This window comes from Azolla caroliniana, unplaced genomic scaffold (genome assembly GCF_043228905.1).
Source record: "Azolla caroliniana isolate FFs.n. ecotype wild unplaced genomic scaffold, voAzoCaro1.0.p SCAF_10, whole genome shotgun sequence".
NCBI classification, from domain to species: domain Eukaryota; kingdom Viridiplantae; phylum Streptophyta; class Polypodiopsida; order Salviniales; family Salviniaceae; genus Azolla; species Azolla caroliniana.
The window spans coordinates 2,102,060-2,119,225 of NW_028230445.1; the positions used below are offsets into that span (position 1 = coordinate 2,102,060).

The 17,166-nt window shown below is 35.7% G+C and overlaps 2 protein-coding genes across 2 annotated transcripts; one reads left to right on the top strand and one right to left on the bottom strand.

The window, feature by feature from the left end:
* The first annotated feature begins 1,273 nt into the window (after positions 1–1,273).
* LOC147858655 (uncharacterized) lies at positions 1,274–7,007 on the top strand. Its single transcript, XM_087325666.1, has 5 exons — positions 1,274–1,642; positions 3,327–3,386; positions 5,013–5,080; positions 6,488–6,581; positions 6,918–7,007. The coding sequence occupies exons 1-5, from the start codon at positions 1,481–1,483 to the stop codon at positions 7,005–7,007; spliced, it is 474 nt and encodes a 157-aa protein (XP_087181792.1). The 5' UTR covers positions 1,274–1,480.
* Positions 7,008–13,893: 6,886 nt separating this feature from the next.
* On the bottom strand, positions 13,894–16,519 carry LOC147858656 (uncharacterized). Its single transcript, XM_087326183.1, has 2 exons — positions 14,460–16,519; positions 13,894–14,320 (listed from the first exon to the last, which is right to left on the bottom strand). The coding sequence occupies exon 1, from the start codon at positions 16,434–16,436 to the stop codon at positions 14,652–14,654; it is 1,785 nt and encodes a 594-aa protein (XP_087182309.1). The 5' UTR covers positions 16,437–16,519; the 3' UTR covers positions 13,894–14,320; positions 14,460–14,651.
* Between the last annotated feature and the right edge of the window lie 647 nt (positions 16,520–17,166).

Consider the following 17,166-nt stretch of genomic DNA (forward strand, 5'->3'; position numbering starts at 1 on the left):
ATTTGGTACTTATGTTGACAAATTTGAGAATTTGCACTAGTACAATCATATATAATACATAATATTGAGAATGCATGGGTTGTTTTAACTGCATTGTAAAGCAAATACAAAATGGACAAAGGAAGTAGATGTCGAAGGAAAACCTATGATGGTTCGATGGTACAAAAAGCATAAGGACCAATGAAGTGGCAAGTTTTTTAAGCTTGAACTAAATATTTGAGATCTAAACTAATTTGAGAATTCAAAATAAAATGGTTGGATCGTATTATACGTGACACCACTAGGCATAATCTCAAGGACTAATTTTGTAGCTAATTTTAATGGGTTATGGGTTGGATAGTTGGGAAACCAGTCAGCCTAAGAATTGTGACAAACTCATATGGACTTATGACACATAGAAACATGTGGTAAGAAGCCTTAAGTGTAAGGAAACATGCGAGTTGCTATCCCCTTCATTACAACATTTCGAGATGTTTACAAGACTCTATTGGTGACACTAATCTCTCCTCTTTAGAACTATTGGCTCCATGTCGAATCGTGTCCACTTGCTCATCTAGCTTTGCATCGACTCATGTCAACTTGCTCACTAAGCATTCAAGATACACACATCCAATACTATTCTTCATTTTGTACTAGGAATGGATTACATATGTTTGGGAACATCGGTCAATGCATCATGTTGTGCTTTCCATGAATGCATGTGATTGTGGACATTAAAAAACTCAAATCTATATGTCCAAACTTTGTGTTATTTGTTTATTTATTGGCTATTTATTTCAAATTAAAGGATACAAAACAAAGTCTTGTCTCTAGTTGAAAATTTTGGGACTTTAAAAGTCGAAAAATATGGCATTGATAACAATTATTTCTCTAGCTCAAATCTGGGACTTGGCCTTGCAATTTGTTTCATAAATCAAGCAACACGAGACACTTTCAAATGAGAACGACCCATAACGTTAAATTCAGATGCTTTCTCGATTGCTCCTACATGAAGAAGTCAAAACACTCGAAGAGAGACGGGAAATCTCGAAGATTACCGTGTCCGAAGAAGTACACAAAATCAGACCAATGGCACTTTTGAGAGGTACTCGAACAAATACCGAGAGAAGGAGATTTTTAATGAATAGCCTTGCATAATGATTGGTAAGGGCAAATTTTGCAATTACTCAAAAGTTGGTTGTAAATCTATATATAATATATAAATTGCTACCTGGAATTTATTTCAATTCAATTTGCTTCGCAAAATTTCAGCGGTTTCGTTTGTGAAGGGGAAAAAATAAATAAACAGAAAACTTCCGCGCTAATTAATTCCTTTGGCAGCGGCGTTGCCCAAATTCATCCTTATAAGGGTAACTAATCACGTTCTAATTTAGGAAACCTTTTGAATGATCAGTTTTTAACGTTGTTATCTAATTAGTGATGATGATGATGATGATGATGACCCAATTATAGTGATTTGTTGGCTCGTGCATCTTTTCGGATGATTGATCGATCAAACCACATGGACGCTTTCGCGCTCGGATTGCTTGCGCCACCCGCCCGCTCCGTCAAGCTTGCTCCCGAAGCCTACCTCCAAACAGAAAATATAGGGCCCCATTTCCTCGAAGACCTAGAGTCCCAATTGGAACAAGCTAAGCAAAAGGTAAGATCTCGCGATAGCGCATAGGGTTCCACTTGGATAGCATTGTATGTGTGTATTTGCATGTGAGATTGTGTATTTCCCATATAGCATATGTAAATTAGGAGGGAGAACCCCATAAAGTGGATAGTTTTTGAAATTGCATGCTTCTATTAACTAGTTTCTTTGCTTGCATACACTAAATTTATACAACATGGAGTAAAGTTGAAAAGATATGTTGGATTTATATTTGGTTCATAGACATGTGATATGACAACATATATAAATAGTGAACCCCCTTGGAAGTTGTTTGACCTTGCACTACACATACTCTAGTGTGTATTCATGGGTGTTAATAATGTAGCGAACTTGTCCACGTGAATATCCACTTAATCTATACATACACATTCATACCTCAAATGTTGAGGCTAGGATATGATGTGTTGGACATAGTTGCTTAAAATATATAAATTTAAAATATTCAACGGCTTAAAATTTTGTGACCCTCCCCCTTGATTGTGGCCATGAACGAATCAAAATAAGGACACATTTTCCAACCAAAGATAGTAACGAAGATGGATGGCAATGGCCACTAGATGACACAACTAACACTCATTGTCATTATTTTTGTTACTTGTTGTTAAAGAGGATATCCTTATCTTCATTCATCTACAACTACTCCAATGGAGGAACCTCACAAAAAGTCTTTGCATGTTGTAACTTTATCTATTTTAAAAGATTACGCGCCATGCACAATATCAAAACTTCAACATACATTGTGTATTGCAACACCATGACACTTCTAGAGATGAGATATAGAAACTTAAATTGCATTTGTGATTTCAAGATATTTAATTGGTATGATTAAGTTTGTAATGTGTACATACATTTAGTTATCAACATGTTGCCTTAATCTACCTAAGTATTAGCTAGCATTGTAAGGTGTGAATGGTGTAAAGGTAACCAACATTGTATAATTACATGAACATCCTAGTCATTGATTGCCTTTGATAATATATTTGGATGATCACATACATCATTACTTAGTAGAAATTTGGCTTTAGGGAGTTTCATTCCTTTATTTTTCGAATGTTTGACTAATATTCTCCTAAGCTAAATACAATTATAGGTTAGGAAACTATATATGGCAAATAGGGGATCCTAGTATGTATTCAACAAGGTTCCTCAATTTTGCACATAAGCTATGGATAAGGTTCATTACATTGCATATGTGCAACTAGATAATATAGATGCTTAATGAGGTTATGTTTTATGTACAATAAGAATCGCATGTGAAAAACTTTAAACTAGGATGTAGTTTTGAAGCAGTTTTAACAAGTCACTAAATATGCTACAACTTCATTAATCCACCGAGACACACATGTAAAATTCTCTTAAATATATATGTTAGAATTTGGAAGATAAGTGATGCATGGAGGGTTAATTGTGAAGAGACCTTAATGTGGCTCCACCAATAATTTCACCTTACCCAACTACATTTATCAAAGGAATATGGCCCTCCCCATAGTTTGATTTCATCCCCTTTTTTCGCCTTATTTTTCATTCTCTTTTTTCTCCTTGCATTGAACATGTTTAACTTACTAAAGAGCATGAATGAAATATAGATTAAGTTACATTTGTTAAATCAACCAAAATTGCCATTATGTGTCAATATCAATCCTAACAAAGTAATTACTTCATGTTATAGACAATACTTCTTAGAGAACAAGAGCAACAACGAGAAAGGCCTACACCTCACATAACCAAGGTAGGGCTATGATGTGGTTCTTTACTTACGATCATGCATTTCTTCTTTCATAGACGTTCAAGTATATGTATTTAGGTTTGCAATAGATGTTTTTATGTAGTTTGTCCCAAGTTCTGAAAGGATTTGACTATTACATATGAAATCAGATGAGGAACATCTTATATACTAAATGTCTATAAAAAGTGGAGATCTACATTTTGGTGTGAAAGTTTTTTGGAGGTTTTGACTCGCACTATTCCACCTTGTATATATGTATATCTATTTATGGATTAGATGCACTTTTTTGTAGGCAAGAACTACTTTTTGGGCTTAGATCTTTGAAAGAATCACAACATTAGTCATTTTAAGATATGTACCCGAAGAAAGTTTCAAAGATGGTAGTGAGCAAATCAATAAACATTTGAATTTGTACTCTTTAAAATTAGAAATTGACACCTACACTCATCCATTCTAATCTCTCGAAACAGAACAAAAAACACTATTTGGGAACATTGCTAGTGGACTGTGGAACACAATATCATTCTATAGTGATAGTACAACGTGGTATCATTTTTTTAAGGGTAACTAACATGTTAACATGTGTAATATCATGTCTACGTATTGTAGGCAATGGGTTGCCTATAGCTTAGAACATTCCTTGACAGCTAGCTTTGCGGATGGAAATGACATATGATCAAAGCCAAAGCATGAATATCTTCTTAGATTATGAGATTGTATTTCCATTTTGGGTTTATTTTTTATTTGAGTTTTGTAGGATTATTATGTTGAGATGTCAAACTCAACCATATAATTCGTGTATGAACATAGACTCCTAAAGACCTGTGTATGTAAAGCCCACCCTTTCATTAAATGTAAGGGAGATACTTTATAATGAATGTATAGTGGATACTTTTTTATTTCCCGCTCAATCTCACCTCTTTTTAGATTGCTTTCAATGACTTTGTGTGCTTAGAATTAGTATACACACTCAAAGTCTCAATGCATTCTTTTTGTTGACCTTGACCTATGCTTCACACACAATCAAATTACTTTTATAATGTAGAACTATATTACTTAGTTCTTTATGTCATCGTAGTGTGTAATATGAGCGCATGCCCATATCCATATTAACTAGTCAATATTATAGCCCACATCCTCAATCATGTACACCCTCACTTATCACCTAGGCCACTAGGAATTTGTATTCTTGCAGTTGCAAGCCTTTTATGGTCCACGTAGTGAACCACCTGTCTACCCAATCTCATCACCACAACCATGAAGGTAATTAATATTCTTGAACCAAGACATCCAAGGAACATACCTCTAGAACTAAGAGTGTTATACCATGAATCAATGTATGGAGGAGGGTATGCATAGTGGAAATTTCCATAATGATTGGTGGTGGTTCACCACATGCAAAAAGTGTAGAAAATTGAAGGAATGTGATAAGGATGATGGAGGAGAAAAATAAATAAGTCATTTGCTTTAATTATAAACATACTCACATAGTTATGTTTATTCATTCTATTCCTAAACTTTGTGTGTGTTTAAGGTTAAAATATATAATTTCATCATTCCTTGAATTTTGTATCAAAATGTGGATCTTAAGATTGACAACATTGTTTTGTATGTCATTTTGTGATGAAGCAAATTACATCAGAAAGTCGTTATTGGACTAATGAAGAAAGGCAACGGTTTGAAAAGGCGTTGAAAACGTAAGTTTAAAATGCATTGGATCGTTGTGTTTATCTCGCACATACATGTGCTCTAATGTGCACATAAATATGCTCAATAGAAAGATGTGCATGCTTGATCAATGGATTGGCAATTTGGCTGGAATAGAAACTGTCGAACATCTCAATAATGCAAGGGTTCACATTGTCCACATTCTTTATATTTCCACCAAACATCAAAGTACAGAATATTGATTGTTTATGACATCAAGGGTTTCACTTTCCCTAGATACAACACCGACCATTTGTTCCTTTATCATCTCTTTCTATTGTTCGCAAATATTGTTTCTTTTCTTGGTTAGTATATTGCATGACATGAACGCATATATATATCTTTATTATTGTGAGAACAATCAACTTTTACAGTAGATACAAGCTATGTCTCACAAACAAACAAAACATGAACCATTGAAGAGTACTTTGGACAAACAACGAACTCCTCTTATGACAAACTAAATAGAAGAATGAAAGGATATAATCTGCCCTGATTGTCTATCTTCTTTCTTGCTATTGAAATTTGAAGGAAGCAATTGCAATTAATCTTTCTCCCTTTTTCCCATAATGTTTCTTTTCCTTTTTCGCTCTTCGTGGTGATAAGAGTTTTATTGCTTCCTCACCATCAAGTTGCAATTGTTGCTAGCACAACCACTTCTTATAATTGTCTCTCATGCAACTCACTACTCCCCAACTTTCCGTCTTTGAGTATCACTTGTGTATTTTGGCTTTGGCATCTATCCCCAAATGCATATTTCTTCAATAAGGCTTAAGCAACATACTTTCCAAGAGTTACAATGGATGTTCGTCAAAACTTCTTTCATGTTGTTTCCATGTGAACCAAATTATATTTTCTCTACATTTAGCTTATTCTTTCATGAAGTCATAAGGACATGACTTGTGCATGTAACACTTTGCTTAGTTGTGCCATGGATAAATGGTGGATGCACTGTCATGAGACATACATGAAATGAACATCATGAGATAACATACAAAAATATTTGAAGAGTCACACTTCAGTATCTCTTGGGCATGGAACATTCAAACATCGTGATGCCCCCACTTACGAAATACAAAAGTTTGAAGGTCCATTTATCATGACCTTGGACAAAAAAACCATTTGCCCATCTTCATGCAAGAGTTTTTAGAAAAAATAATTATTAGCAATCTAATGACATGTTTTAACTACTAACATTCCATACATAAAGATATTGAAATTTAATATAAGTTTGAATTATTCCTTCAATATCAAATATGTTGGAATTTTCTCTTTTATACACCATAGATTTTTTTTCCTTGCATACTTGGATCATCCTTTCCAATTTTGTGTGAGAGTTCAAACCATTTTTTTCTATGGAAACCATGATATACAAAGAGAATATATGCTACATATAGGTTTGGAACCGACTTTGTTGCCATTGCAAAATTTGTTGGAACTAGAAGCTCAACTCAAGTTCGAACTCATGCTCAAAAATACTATGCAAAACTTGTACGTAACAATCAAAGCATTCTAATCAAAATAACTTGAAATTCTTTTAAGTTTCAATACGTGCATTCTTACTCTGGCTCGATTTCAAGCATTCGTGGACTTAACTTTCCACCCATCTCTTACTATGAAAATTTCCATTACATTCTCCATTAGATTAGTTTGAGTAAATTATTCAAAAATGATAGGAATCGTGGTGATATGTGCACACCCATCCATGATTATTTGTCCATTGAGTAGAGCAATTCAATAATATTCGAGAGTATACATAACAATACATTGACAAATAAAAAATGAACATTTAAGATATGATAATTGAAAAGACTAATTGTTGTGTAGATAAGAGACTATAAGCGATCTGGGAAAACCCAAGGGACCGGTAAAGAGCCAAAACTTCTAATTAGGAACCTACCAACATTGCAATATTGAGTGAAATACTAGTAAAAAGTTTCAAACTTCTTGTACAAATATCTTATTGTGAAGAAGTGTTTGGGACCTTTCACTTTATTAATTGGTCGAGTTATCTTTTCATGCATGAACTAATGAGAAATCATGAAAAAATACCACAAATTTATAGGATTCTGGTATAGATTTATTTTAGTTCAATTCATATTGTTATTTGCTATATATAATATAAACAAGGAAGTTTGAAATCTGTAATCACTATTTTAGTGAATGTGGATCCCTATTTTGTCAAATACCATAGAGGAATATAATTTCATGTCATTGTGAATTCATCTTGGAAAATTATTTTAGTTTATTTAGATTTTGACAATTTTCTCAAGAGGCATGATGATGACTTTCCATTGAATATGAAAACCTTTTGTTATTGAGCATCATTGCATGATGTAATGGGATTACTCAGGATTAAAACAAATAAACAAGTCAATACATTCCAAATTTGTGAATCTTTGAATTGCATGCACATGAAGGTAAGTGATTTCAAATACTCTTCGGCACATTATAAAATAGAATTGATTGATCAACTCATTCACTCTTCCGACAAGGATCACCCTTGTCAAATGTTGAATTACAAGATTTTAGAACATTTGCAATGGAGCTCACAATGAAGGTTCTTGCTCAATGCAACATCTTCAAATTTCTAGCAACTTTAGTTCATAGTGGGAAACTCACATATTCTTCTGCTATGGGACATTTGTTTGTATCTCATATCTTCAATACTATGGAGATTCAATATAATATAAACAAGTTGGTCTCATCTTATGTGATAACCAATCATTCTTCTACACCTTAAAAAGTAGTCATTTTACTTGCCCTTGTTATGAAGAAAAGAATCTTGAGGTCCATGCAATCATTTGTAAAATGGGAAGTTGTTGGCGATCTAGAGAGCGTGAAATTACCTAAAGGCCATGATGTAAAATAGGAAAAGTAAAATACTTATTGGTTAGTATGAGGGGGAGCGGCCATGATATAAAATAGGACAAGTAAAATACTTAATTGGTTAATATGAGGGGGGGCGCTGTGAAATAAGACATTGAAACTAAACATCAAGATAGCGACTCACCATGTAAAATACGTAAGTAATATGAAAGACACAAATTATGATAGAGACCAAAATGTAACTAACCATTAGTGTATAGTACAAATCCTCTTCTCTTAGAGTCTTTGTGGATTTATTTGATGCTTCTATGTTAATCAATGTAGAATAGTGTTAAATCCATGTAAAATAATGTTATTTGTGGTACCACATTAACCTATTGTTGTGTTATTCTTCTCCTCATGGTCATTTCTTGGTTTGTATAATATGGGCACAAAAGAGGGAATAGGTAAAAGATAAGAGTGAAGATGCTCAAGGTAGAACATTGTCCATTCTTGCATCTTTGTGTTAACTACCATGGTCTATATTGCTCAACCATCAATAATTTGTATTTGTTGCCTTTCATCGACAATGTTCTCAACCACCTCTAAACTAGGAGACTTCTCCAAGATTGACCTATGGAGTACCTATAACATGGCTTGTATCAATTTGGACAACGCATGGAAGATTGTATCCCAAAACCCACGACATTTATTTTGAATACGTTGTAATGTGATTTAGGTTTAGATAGTCTTTCAACACATGATGGACCACATTTTTCTAGGGATATATGGATCAATTCATAGTTGTGTATTTGAACTCTAGCGGGACACACCAAATATGTTTGCCTCGTGCTCACCAAGCTTGGACATGTTTATATTATTCTTCTTTGTTTATTGACATGTGTTCCACCTTATTATTGGAAGTGAGTACAAGTCTATCTTTAGCAAAAGCTTTTTCCCTTGGAACATAACACAATGTTAGAATTTTGCCATGGGTACATTTTATATCATCTTGATTCAGGACAAGTAGTTTATGAAATTTCCCATCTCTTGAAGGCTGAAGCAATACTTGTTTGAAAAATTAGACTTTTTAATGAGCATTATTATCATTCTCTCCTTTGTTGTGAAAAAAACATATATTGTTAGAAGTAAATGTTAGGGTGGATGATATATGAATCAAGATTGTGAAGTGTTTATAATTAGCATAAACCCAAGGCCAAGCAATAAATGTTGCAACACCAGTGATATTTTATTTTATTTTATTTTCCAAAAAAAGACTCTTTCCATTAGTTATAAATTTTTACAGAGAATGTTATATATAAATCCCAATAGGGACTTGATAGTTCCATCTTATGTGAAGGCCCACTAACTCGAGAAAGGGAGAGAGTGGCCATTGTTGGATTACGGCTAATCGTTGTCTTTCGACTCCATTGGATTTGCCCATGAGGCCATCTTATTGGCTCTAGTGTGGCGACAACTTCACTACATATCTCCTCCAATAATATTGCTTGATGTACGGTTTAAACTTGAGCTTTGGCATTAATAGGAGTTGAGTGGATATTGTCGACGGTGAAAAACAAAATCTCTTGTGCCTTTATCACCAATATCATCTCCTCCTCCCGATGTTCACACTTATCAATTGGAGCCTGCCATGATAACCAACATACATTCCACCACTTTGATTGTGCTTTGCATCTAGCATAATTGCAATAAGCGGCCGACACTAGTGATATTAATATGCTATCGTGGATATATAGTTAATTTGATTGGATTACCATAGACAAGTATTATCATTTATGGGGACATACGAGTCTCAAGTATTGTGCATGGTGTGATGGCTATTGTTAAAATCAATGATTATGAGCTAGGTTAGGAAATGAATGTGAATACCTGAACTTCCCCTTGAGCTATGTAGTATGAAGTTTGAACTAAAGTTTGGTAAGATTATTGCCACTCATTTATTGTCCTCATGGGACACCATAAGTTCATATACCATTGTTATTATTATATGTGTCATGCTCGTCGATGAAATATGCATAAATCTAGTTAGGAGGGTTGTCAAAGCCTTTCACCATCACATTGGCATCATTTTAAACAACTAGGAACAAGGGTGGTCAAAGCCTTTCACCATCACATTGGCATCATTTTTAACAACTAGGAACAAGAGTGGTCAAAGCCTTTCACCTTCACATTGGCATCATTTTTAACAACTAGGAACAAGAGTGGTCAAAGCCTTTCACCATCACATTGGCATCATTTTTAACAACTAGGAACAAGAGTGGTCAAAGCCTTTCACCATCACATTGGCATCATTTTTAACAACTAGGAACAAGTTAACATAACTGTTGTACTGGATCATGTAACTCAAACCAAAATCACATATCAATGTTTTGATCTACAAAACAAGTGCATGCGTGTAATTTGACACATGAAAAATATGACTTGCAACTAACAGTCCGCAACGGTTCGGTTTGAACCGAAGTGAACCACGAAACCGCGGCTTAACGGCTTAACAGCTTAAATGGTTCGGTTCAGTTTCAATAGTTAGAAACCACGGTTTAACGGTTTTTTAATTTTTAATTCTAAAAATAATAATTGTTTTAAAACAATATTTTCATTTTCAGGCCTTATTCTCACATTTTATGAAAATCTTTAAAATTTTGAAATTTTAAAATAATGAAATATTTTAAATTTTAAAAATTGTAAATTTGAAAATTTGATTTTTGACCTAACTTGAAAACTGAAACTGAACCACGAAACTGTGGTTTTAACGGTTTGAAAATGTTTTAACAGTTTCGTGGTTCAGTTCGGTTCGGTTTTGACCCTCTCAAACTGAACCGTTGCCAATTGTTGCTTGCAATTTTCAAAGATAAGGAACAAGGATCCACAACAACAACTAAAGAGAAATGTGTGGCATCCAAGAAACAATCTAATTTGCCTGAGCATTAAATATGGTTAAGAAGAAGAGGTTACGTGCAAACATAAAATGGCAGTATTTAGATTGGGGTCACCTAATCTTATTTAAGAGTTGAGACCCATAAACCAAGATGTCACTTCCCTCGGTCCAATCTCATATGAGAGTATGAAATGCATTTATCTTTGGATTGTTTAAACAATTTGAAGTAGAATCCACCACAATTGTGCATGCATCGGTCAAGAGGCGAGAAAAAATATCTCATACATTTAAATCATCAAGTGGCAATGACAAATGCACCATAGAGTAGTTTGTACTAATAACCCCTAGATGCTTTGTGTCATGGCTAATTTTTAGACAAGATATCCTCCTCCTAAATCATAAGATTGTGTGCTCATTTCTAACATGGTCTCATCTTATTCTCCATTATTTATCTTGAATTGTCACATCTAACATGGTCACATTTGCTTCGGAAAGCTCAAAATGTTTTTGCTAAGATCGATAAAGGAAGAAATTCTTTTAAATATTTGAAAAGTAAATATTTAAGAAGTGTGAATCGAATCTAAGTGTATATAATAAACATGGCTCTACTAAAATGACGAATCCAACATATGTACACGCAACCTTGGCATTCAAATTTTAATTCCTCGATAACAAGCAAATCCGTTTCTATATATATTGAAGGAGATAGAGATGTCTAACTTCATTTGAGATAGATAGATAGATTATATTATCGTCTTCGGAGGTCAAATATGACCTATGAGAAAGAGAGATTAAAGGGAAAGACATAATCTATCATGAAGATACACAACTCGACTGAAGGGAACCCTCGGATGAAGTAGAAAGGGCTCGGTCAAAGTTCTTGCTGAAATGGGGTTGTTCTCCTATGATGGTAAAATCATCGTCAGGGCCTAAATGGAACTACCAAGCACTGAGATGGTTGTTTCCGCCTATGGCTTCCATTAGTGGACAAGAGATGTAAATATGTGGTTACCATGTAAAAAGAGTTAGTGGGATACTTTGGTTGTAAATATCAGGGTGGGGATTATGCTTAATTTTGTGTGGAGTAGTGTGAGTTTTGCTGATTATGGTTGAGCTTTGATGTACTTCGTTTGCTAACTAATGGGAAGTAGTGTTTTTTTTTGGAAAAAAAATAAAATCTATCATGACGACATTTTTACTATGTCACAACATCCATGCCACCTATTTCTTGAATTCCGATACATAGGGTACATCTTCATTGTTCAACCTCTAAGAAGTTCATTATTTTACATGTAGCCAAAATCCTTTGTATGTATTTTTCGTATGGTGGTAAATTTTACCTTGTTCATAGAAGTTTTCGCACACTTGAGCATGTGGATGTGACCTAATGCCATACAACCGTTAATTTGCTCTAGTATTGGTGCAATTCGTACTATTAAGTATTGATTTTATTTATACAAAAAAGTACTTTAAAACCTTACACATACGTATATGGATATCATGTGAGTGCCACACTTCAAAGTTCCTTATGTTATCAATACCTAAAGGACATTTATTTACCTTGTGACAACAAGGTAATTATCCAAGGATTTGTCACTCTTCTTTTCTTGGTAAGATATGACTATTAGAATAAATATGGAAGAGATCATTCGATTGACCTTCCAACATTAGAAATATTTGACGTTCAAAAAATTGTTCATTATTGTAATTTGTAATGCAATGAAAGTCGGTAGTTTAAAACCAAATTAGGGAAAGACCGAATATTTCATATTTGGAGCACATCACAAAGAAAATGAAGAAGAAAGTGAGAAAGATGATTGTGGGGAGTAGATGAGGACACTTGACTCCTAAGAGGAAGGTAGTAATATATGATCAGGTAATGATATATGACCTTCATCCTCAACCAACATATAGTGCAAAATTGCATAAGTCTAGCCATATTGTCCAATGTACTCTCACAATTGTGTGATTTGTCAAGGCACATTGAGGTCATGTTCACTATCATTTGATAAAATTTTCAATAATAAATCTCTCCATTTTGATGTGGCTAGATCTAATATATTTGAGCATTTATTTTAAACTTGTCTATTGGTCGAGGAGTGAAGAACAATTCTCCACTAACTCTATGCTATGATGGAGGGGAAATTTTAGAATCATTTGGTATATTTTGATTTGATGAATTGTGTAGAGTTTTATATTATTGCATGCAAATGAGTGGATTGAGATATATATGTCGATACATCCAAAGGAGAAAACAAAATTGTAATGTAGAATGAACTAAAGAGGATGAAATATGATAAGTTCCTTAAAGGTTCAAACATTTATCTCGTATACATAACCACCGACAAAAAGGGTCAAAAGCCAAGGTTTTATGTGTATGGCCTTTTAATGGATGACACTTTCATAATTTCGTTAACGTGGTTTGAAATGAGTGGGTGCAACAACATATCATTTGAACGAATCCAACAATTGTGAGAAATAGAAATTTGAAACACTAGCGATAAAACAATGCCATCATGGAACTCCACATCGTAATAACAACAATAAAAGAAAAATCAATAATGGCATTCGAAAGAAATAGTTTCAAAGATAACAAACTCAATATGTTAGAAAATAGTGTAGTTTATGAACGATGCCATTTATATACATCTCAAATGTAACAATCCAATATCCCTGGCAATCTTGGTAGGTCAATGTCCATGCCAATCCTGGGTGCCCATAAGATGTGAATTGTGCAGTATGTAGCATCAATCTTCTACCCGTGGATGTATGCATTTCTTCATTTTAGTGCATATAAAACCACATTTTAAGTACACTTTAATTTCACTTTTCGTCCAATCTACCAATCATTTTTAATGTAATTCCTATGTCTTCAAACTTTAAACAATTGCACATTGATTTAACTTGTACTTTCGAATGTGACGCACAACCAACTATGTAGGGAAAACATGGATAGTGCATTTTTCCAAGCCATTCAAACTTTAAACAATTAATTATCCTTTGAGAAGGCAAAACATCATCAAGTTTAAGTTTTAAGACTTCACCAAAATAATTCACAATGACAAACCACATTATATCTTTGAATATGTATCGAGAGTCGAGACGTGAATTTCCATCGAAATTGAATTCATCAAGAAAAGTATTAGATTTATGGTTTAGAGTTTAAGGTGTACAACCAATATCGATTGTTCCAATAGAGAGTACCCTTGTAAAGGTTATGAGTTATGATGTTCTAACTTGAAAAGTAAACACAAGGCTAACAATAGGTACAAAAGTAGAAACAGTTTCGAGTGTACACATTGACTTCTTTTTAACATCGATAACTTTACTCTTTTGTCGAGCTTTAATGTCCTAGTGGTAACACTTGGGCCAAGGGAATTGAAGTAATAAATGAATTTGTCTCCAGACTACAATAAATAAGTAAAGCAATTCTCGTTGCTGTTCATCACCTGCATTAGAAAATTTCCAGCCACTAGGAGTTGAACACATGGTCAACGAGATTGCATAATTACAAAGTTGGAGACCACTTGGCTTTGCCAAAGGGGTCTCCCCTAGTGTTGAGCTCTTGTACATTGTATGAAGAGAAAGAGAGGGATGGAGCTTTTGAGAGCATCAAATTCTTGTGTTGATCTATCATTACTACACATGTGAGTGCATGTACACACACTCTTACATATCCATGTGTGTGAAAGAGAGGCAGAGCTTTTGTAAATCATAAAGATTGAATGCCCTTTTAGTGAGTTAGTTGGACCTTCAGATCGTCCAATCATGCACAACTACTTTGAAGTTGTCTAGATCATTTATAGATCTCTACTAGTTTTGTCTTTTTACACCCACAGTCATCATGTCATGCATGTTCACACACAAATTGCATGTAAGAGGATGTGTACAAGCATGAGATCGACGAAATATTGATGACCGACTTGTCCATACCAATTCGTGAGGGCCGGGGGCTTCCCATAATGGACACCATCACTGCAGTTGTTATCATAATGCCATGGATATGTTAGATCAAAATCATCCACTACACCCCATAAGAGTTGTGCTTCCTTAAGTTTCTCCACAAACATGTAGTTGAACATTTCCATCTTTTGGGGATTGAATGCTGCCTTTCTCGCCCACGCGGCTGTTGCGATTGTAGTCCTGTAGATGACCTTCGGTTTGGGCCTTTTCACATTGTCGAGTAACGATGACCAAAATTCAATGGCCTTCTTAACCCCCTGCTCTACGAAATGTTGCGCATATTTCCAATACATCCCATCATGAAGACCCGAGTTCATAACGATAACATCGGGTAATGAATCCTCGGAGAAGTAGGACCTTATCTGTTCTTGAAAAGCCGAATCATTGAGCGAGAAGAGACCCTGGTGGTTCAATGAGACGTTCGAGTGGCCATTAAACATACTAGTTATCCTCACATATTGAGAAGGATCATGTGGCCTTGAATAAGTTGTGTCGAATCGCCGAGGAACCTCGGTGATGTTTTCAAAGCCCAACACAAAGTTGAGAAAGTTCCTAATCGTGTCCACATGGTTAGAATCACCCCAGAAGAAGAGCCATTTCTTGTTAAGGCATTTCCATGCCAAATCTTGAGAGAAGACTCTAAAAGAGCAATGTGCTGAATAAACCCATCCATTGCTTTCGAGGAGGTCTAAGGGACCTTTACACCATGGTTCCACGCAATTCTCATTTGGTTTCAAGCACTTGAGCCTACCTTTAGAGTTCATAGAGCAATTCCTGTTGTATTTGGGTCTAACCCATCGACCGGACCAACCATCCAATTGAAAATCGCTAGCCTTGCATTGCTTTAATGCTTTGGGCTTGTTCTCGGGCAATGCCATTGTCATTATGGATGTTTCTGTTGTTGTTGGTGTTGGTGTTATGTCCAAACCGTCCATTATTGTACCCGCTGGTATGAACTCGATATCCACATCTAGCATGGTCTCGTTCCGGAACCATCTTTCGGGTCTTCGATGCAAACCATGATAGTTGGAGAACATCAGTATAATCTTAAAATGGTAGAGTCCACCAAAATTGGGATGGACTTGAATCCAAATGGAGTAAGTCCCATTCCCATGGTCTAGAATGGGGGGTCTAGACTTCCAATTTGGTCCAGAGAGATCAGTTTCATAGTAGTCACCACCATAGCATCTCCTACTGCCATTGGCATCCAAAGAGACAAGAGTCAGTAGGTGAACAGAGCCAGTGCTGAAGGTTTTGGGCATGGAGCCCAATATATGGGCAGTTGAAGTGGGGAGATGATGGCAAGCCAGGGTACCATTGTGTTGTAGGCGGGTGAAATATGTCTGAGTATAATGTGAGATAGAGGGGAGAAGGAGGGGCCAATAATCATGGGAGGCTTCATGGTGATGATGATGGTTGTTGTGGCTACTGAGAAGGGGAACAGGGGAGGGGTTTCTTCCATAGAAGAGATGGAGGTGAGCAGGGGTGAGGAGAGCTAGGTTAGTCTCCAGGAAGAAATTGGAGCCTGTGGTGGAGAAGAGGAGGAGCAATAGCATACTGAAGGAGATGGCGATGGTGAAGGTCGTTTTGGCGATAGGAATCTGAAGGCCGGGAGGAGAAGCTGAAGAGGAGAGGCCCAATTTCTTTGGTTCCAATGGAGGAAGCTGGGTGTAAGCCATGGCTGAGGCAGAGAGCTCTGGAGTCTGTGATATGTATGTCTGCAGGTGGAATGGAACAGGGGAAGAGAGAGAGAGAGAGAGAGAGAGAGTGTGTGTGTGTGTATGTGTGGAAGGAGAAGGTTGTTGGGGGTGGGTACACTTTTTATAGCCTATTGGGCGGTTGTCTTTTTCTTGGTACACATTCATGTACGTACATACTTACCGTATATTGACCTTTATTATACACATACGGTTACCTTTATACGTACACACACGCACACACACACACATTACATACTTGCATCCCCATCCTCGTGTATACCTATTGCCTTTATACGTGTACACTTTCACCATCCCGTGCACCTATCGCCTTCCGTGTATGTATACACATACTCACACATTATCGCCATGTATGTGTATATTGCCTTTCTTCTTCTTCCTCCTCCTCCTCCTCCTCCTCCTCCTCCTCCTCTTCTTCTCGTTACACAACTGCGCTCTAAGAGTAGTGTATAGCAATCGCCTTCATTACACATGTATCCATATCTTGTCCTACATCTACCAGCAATCACTTTCTCTTCACACACGCAATACACACTATGACGGTGGCCCCGACACACTCACACTTTCTTTCTTTTCCCCCCTGATGTATATGCTCTCTCCCCTTTCTCTCAAAGATGAGACAAATGTTTTAAGATGCAATCTCTCACTCCATGGTAATTGACATGTCTTTCTCTCTTTCTCTCTCTCATTA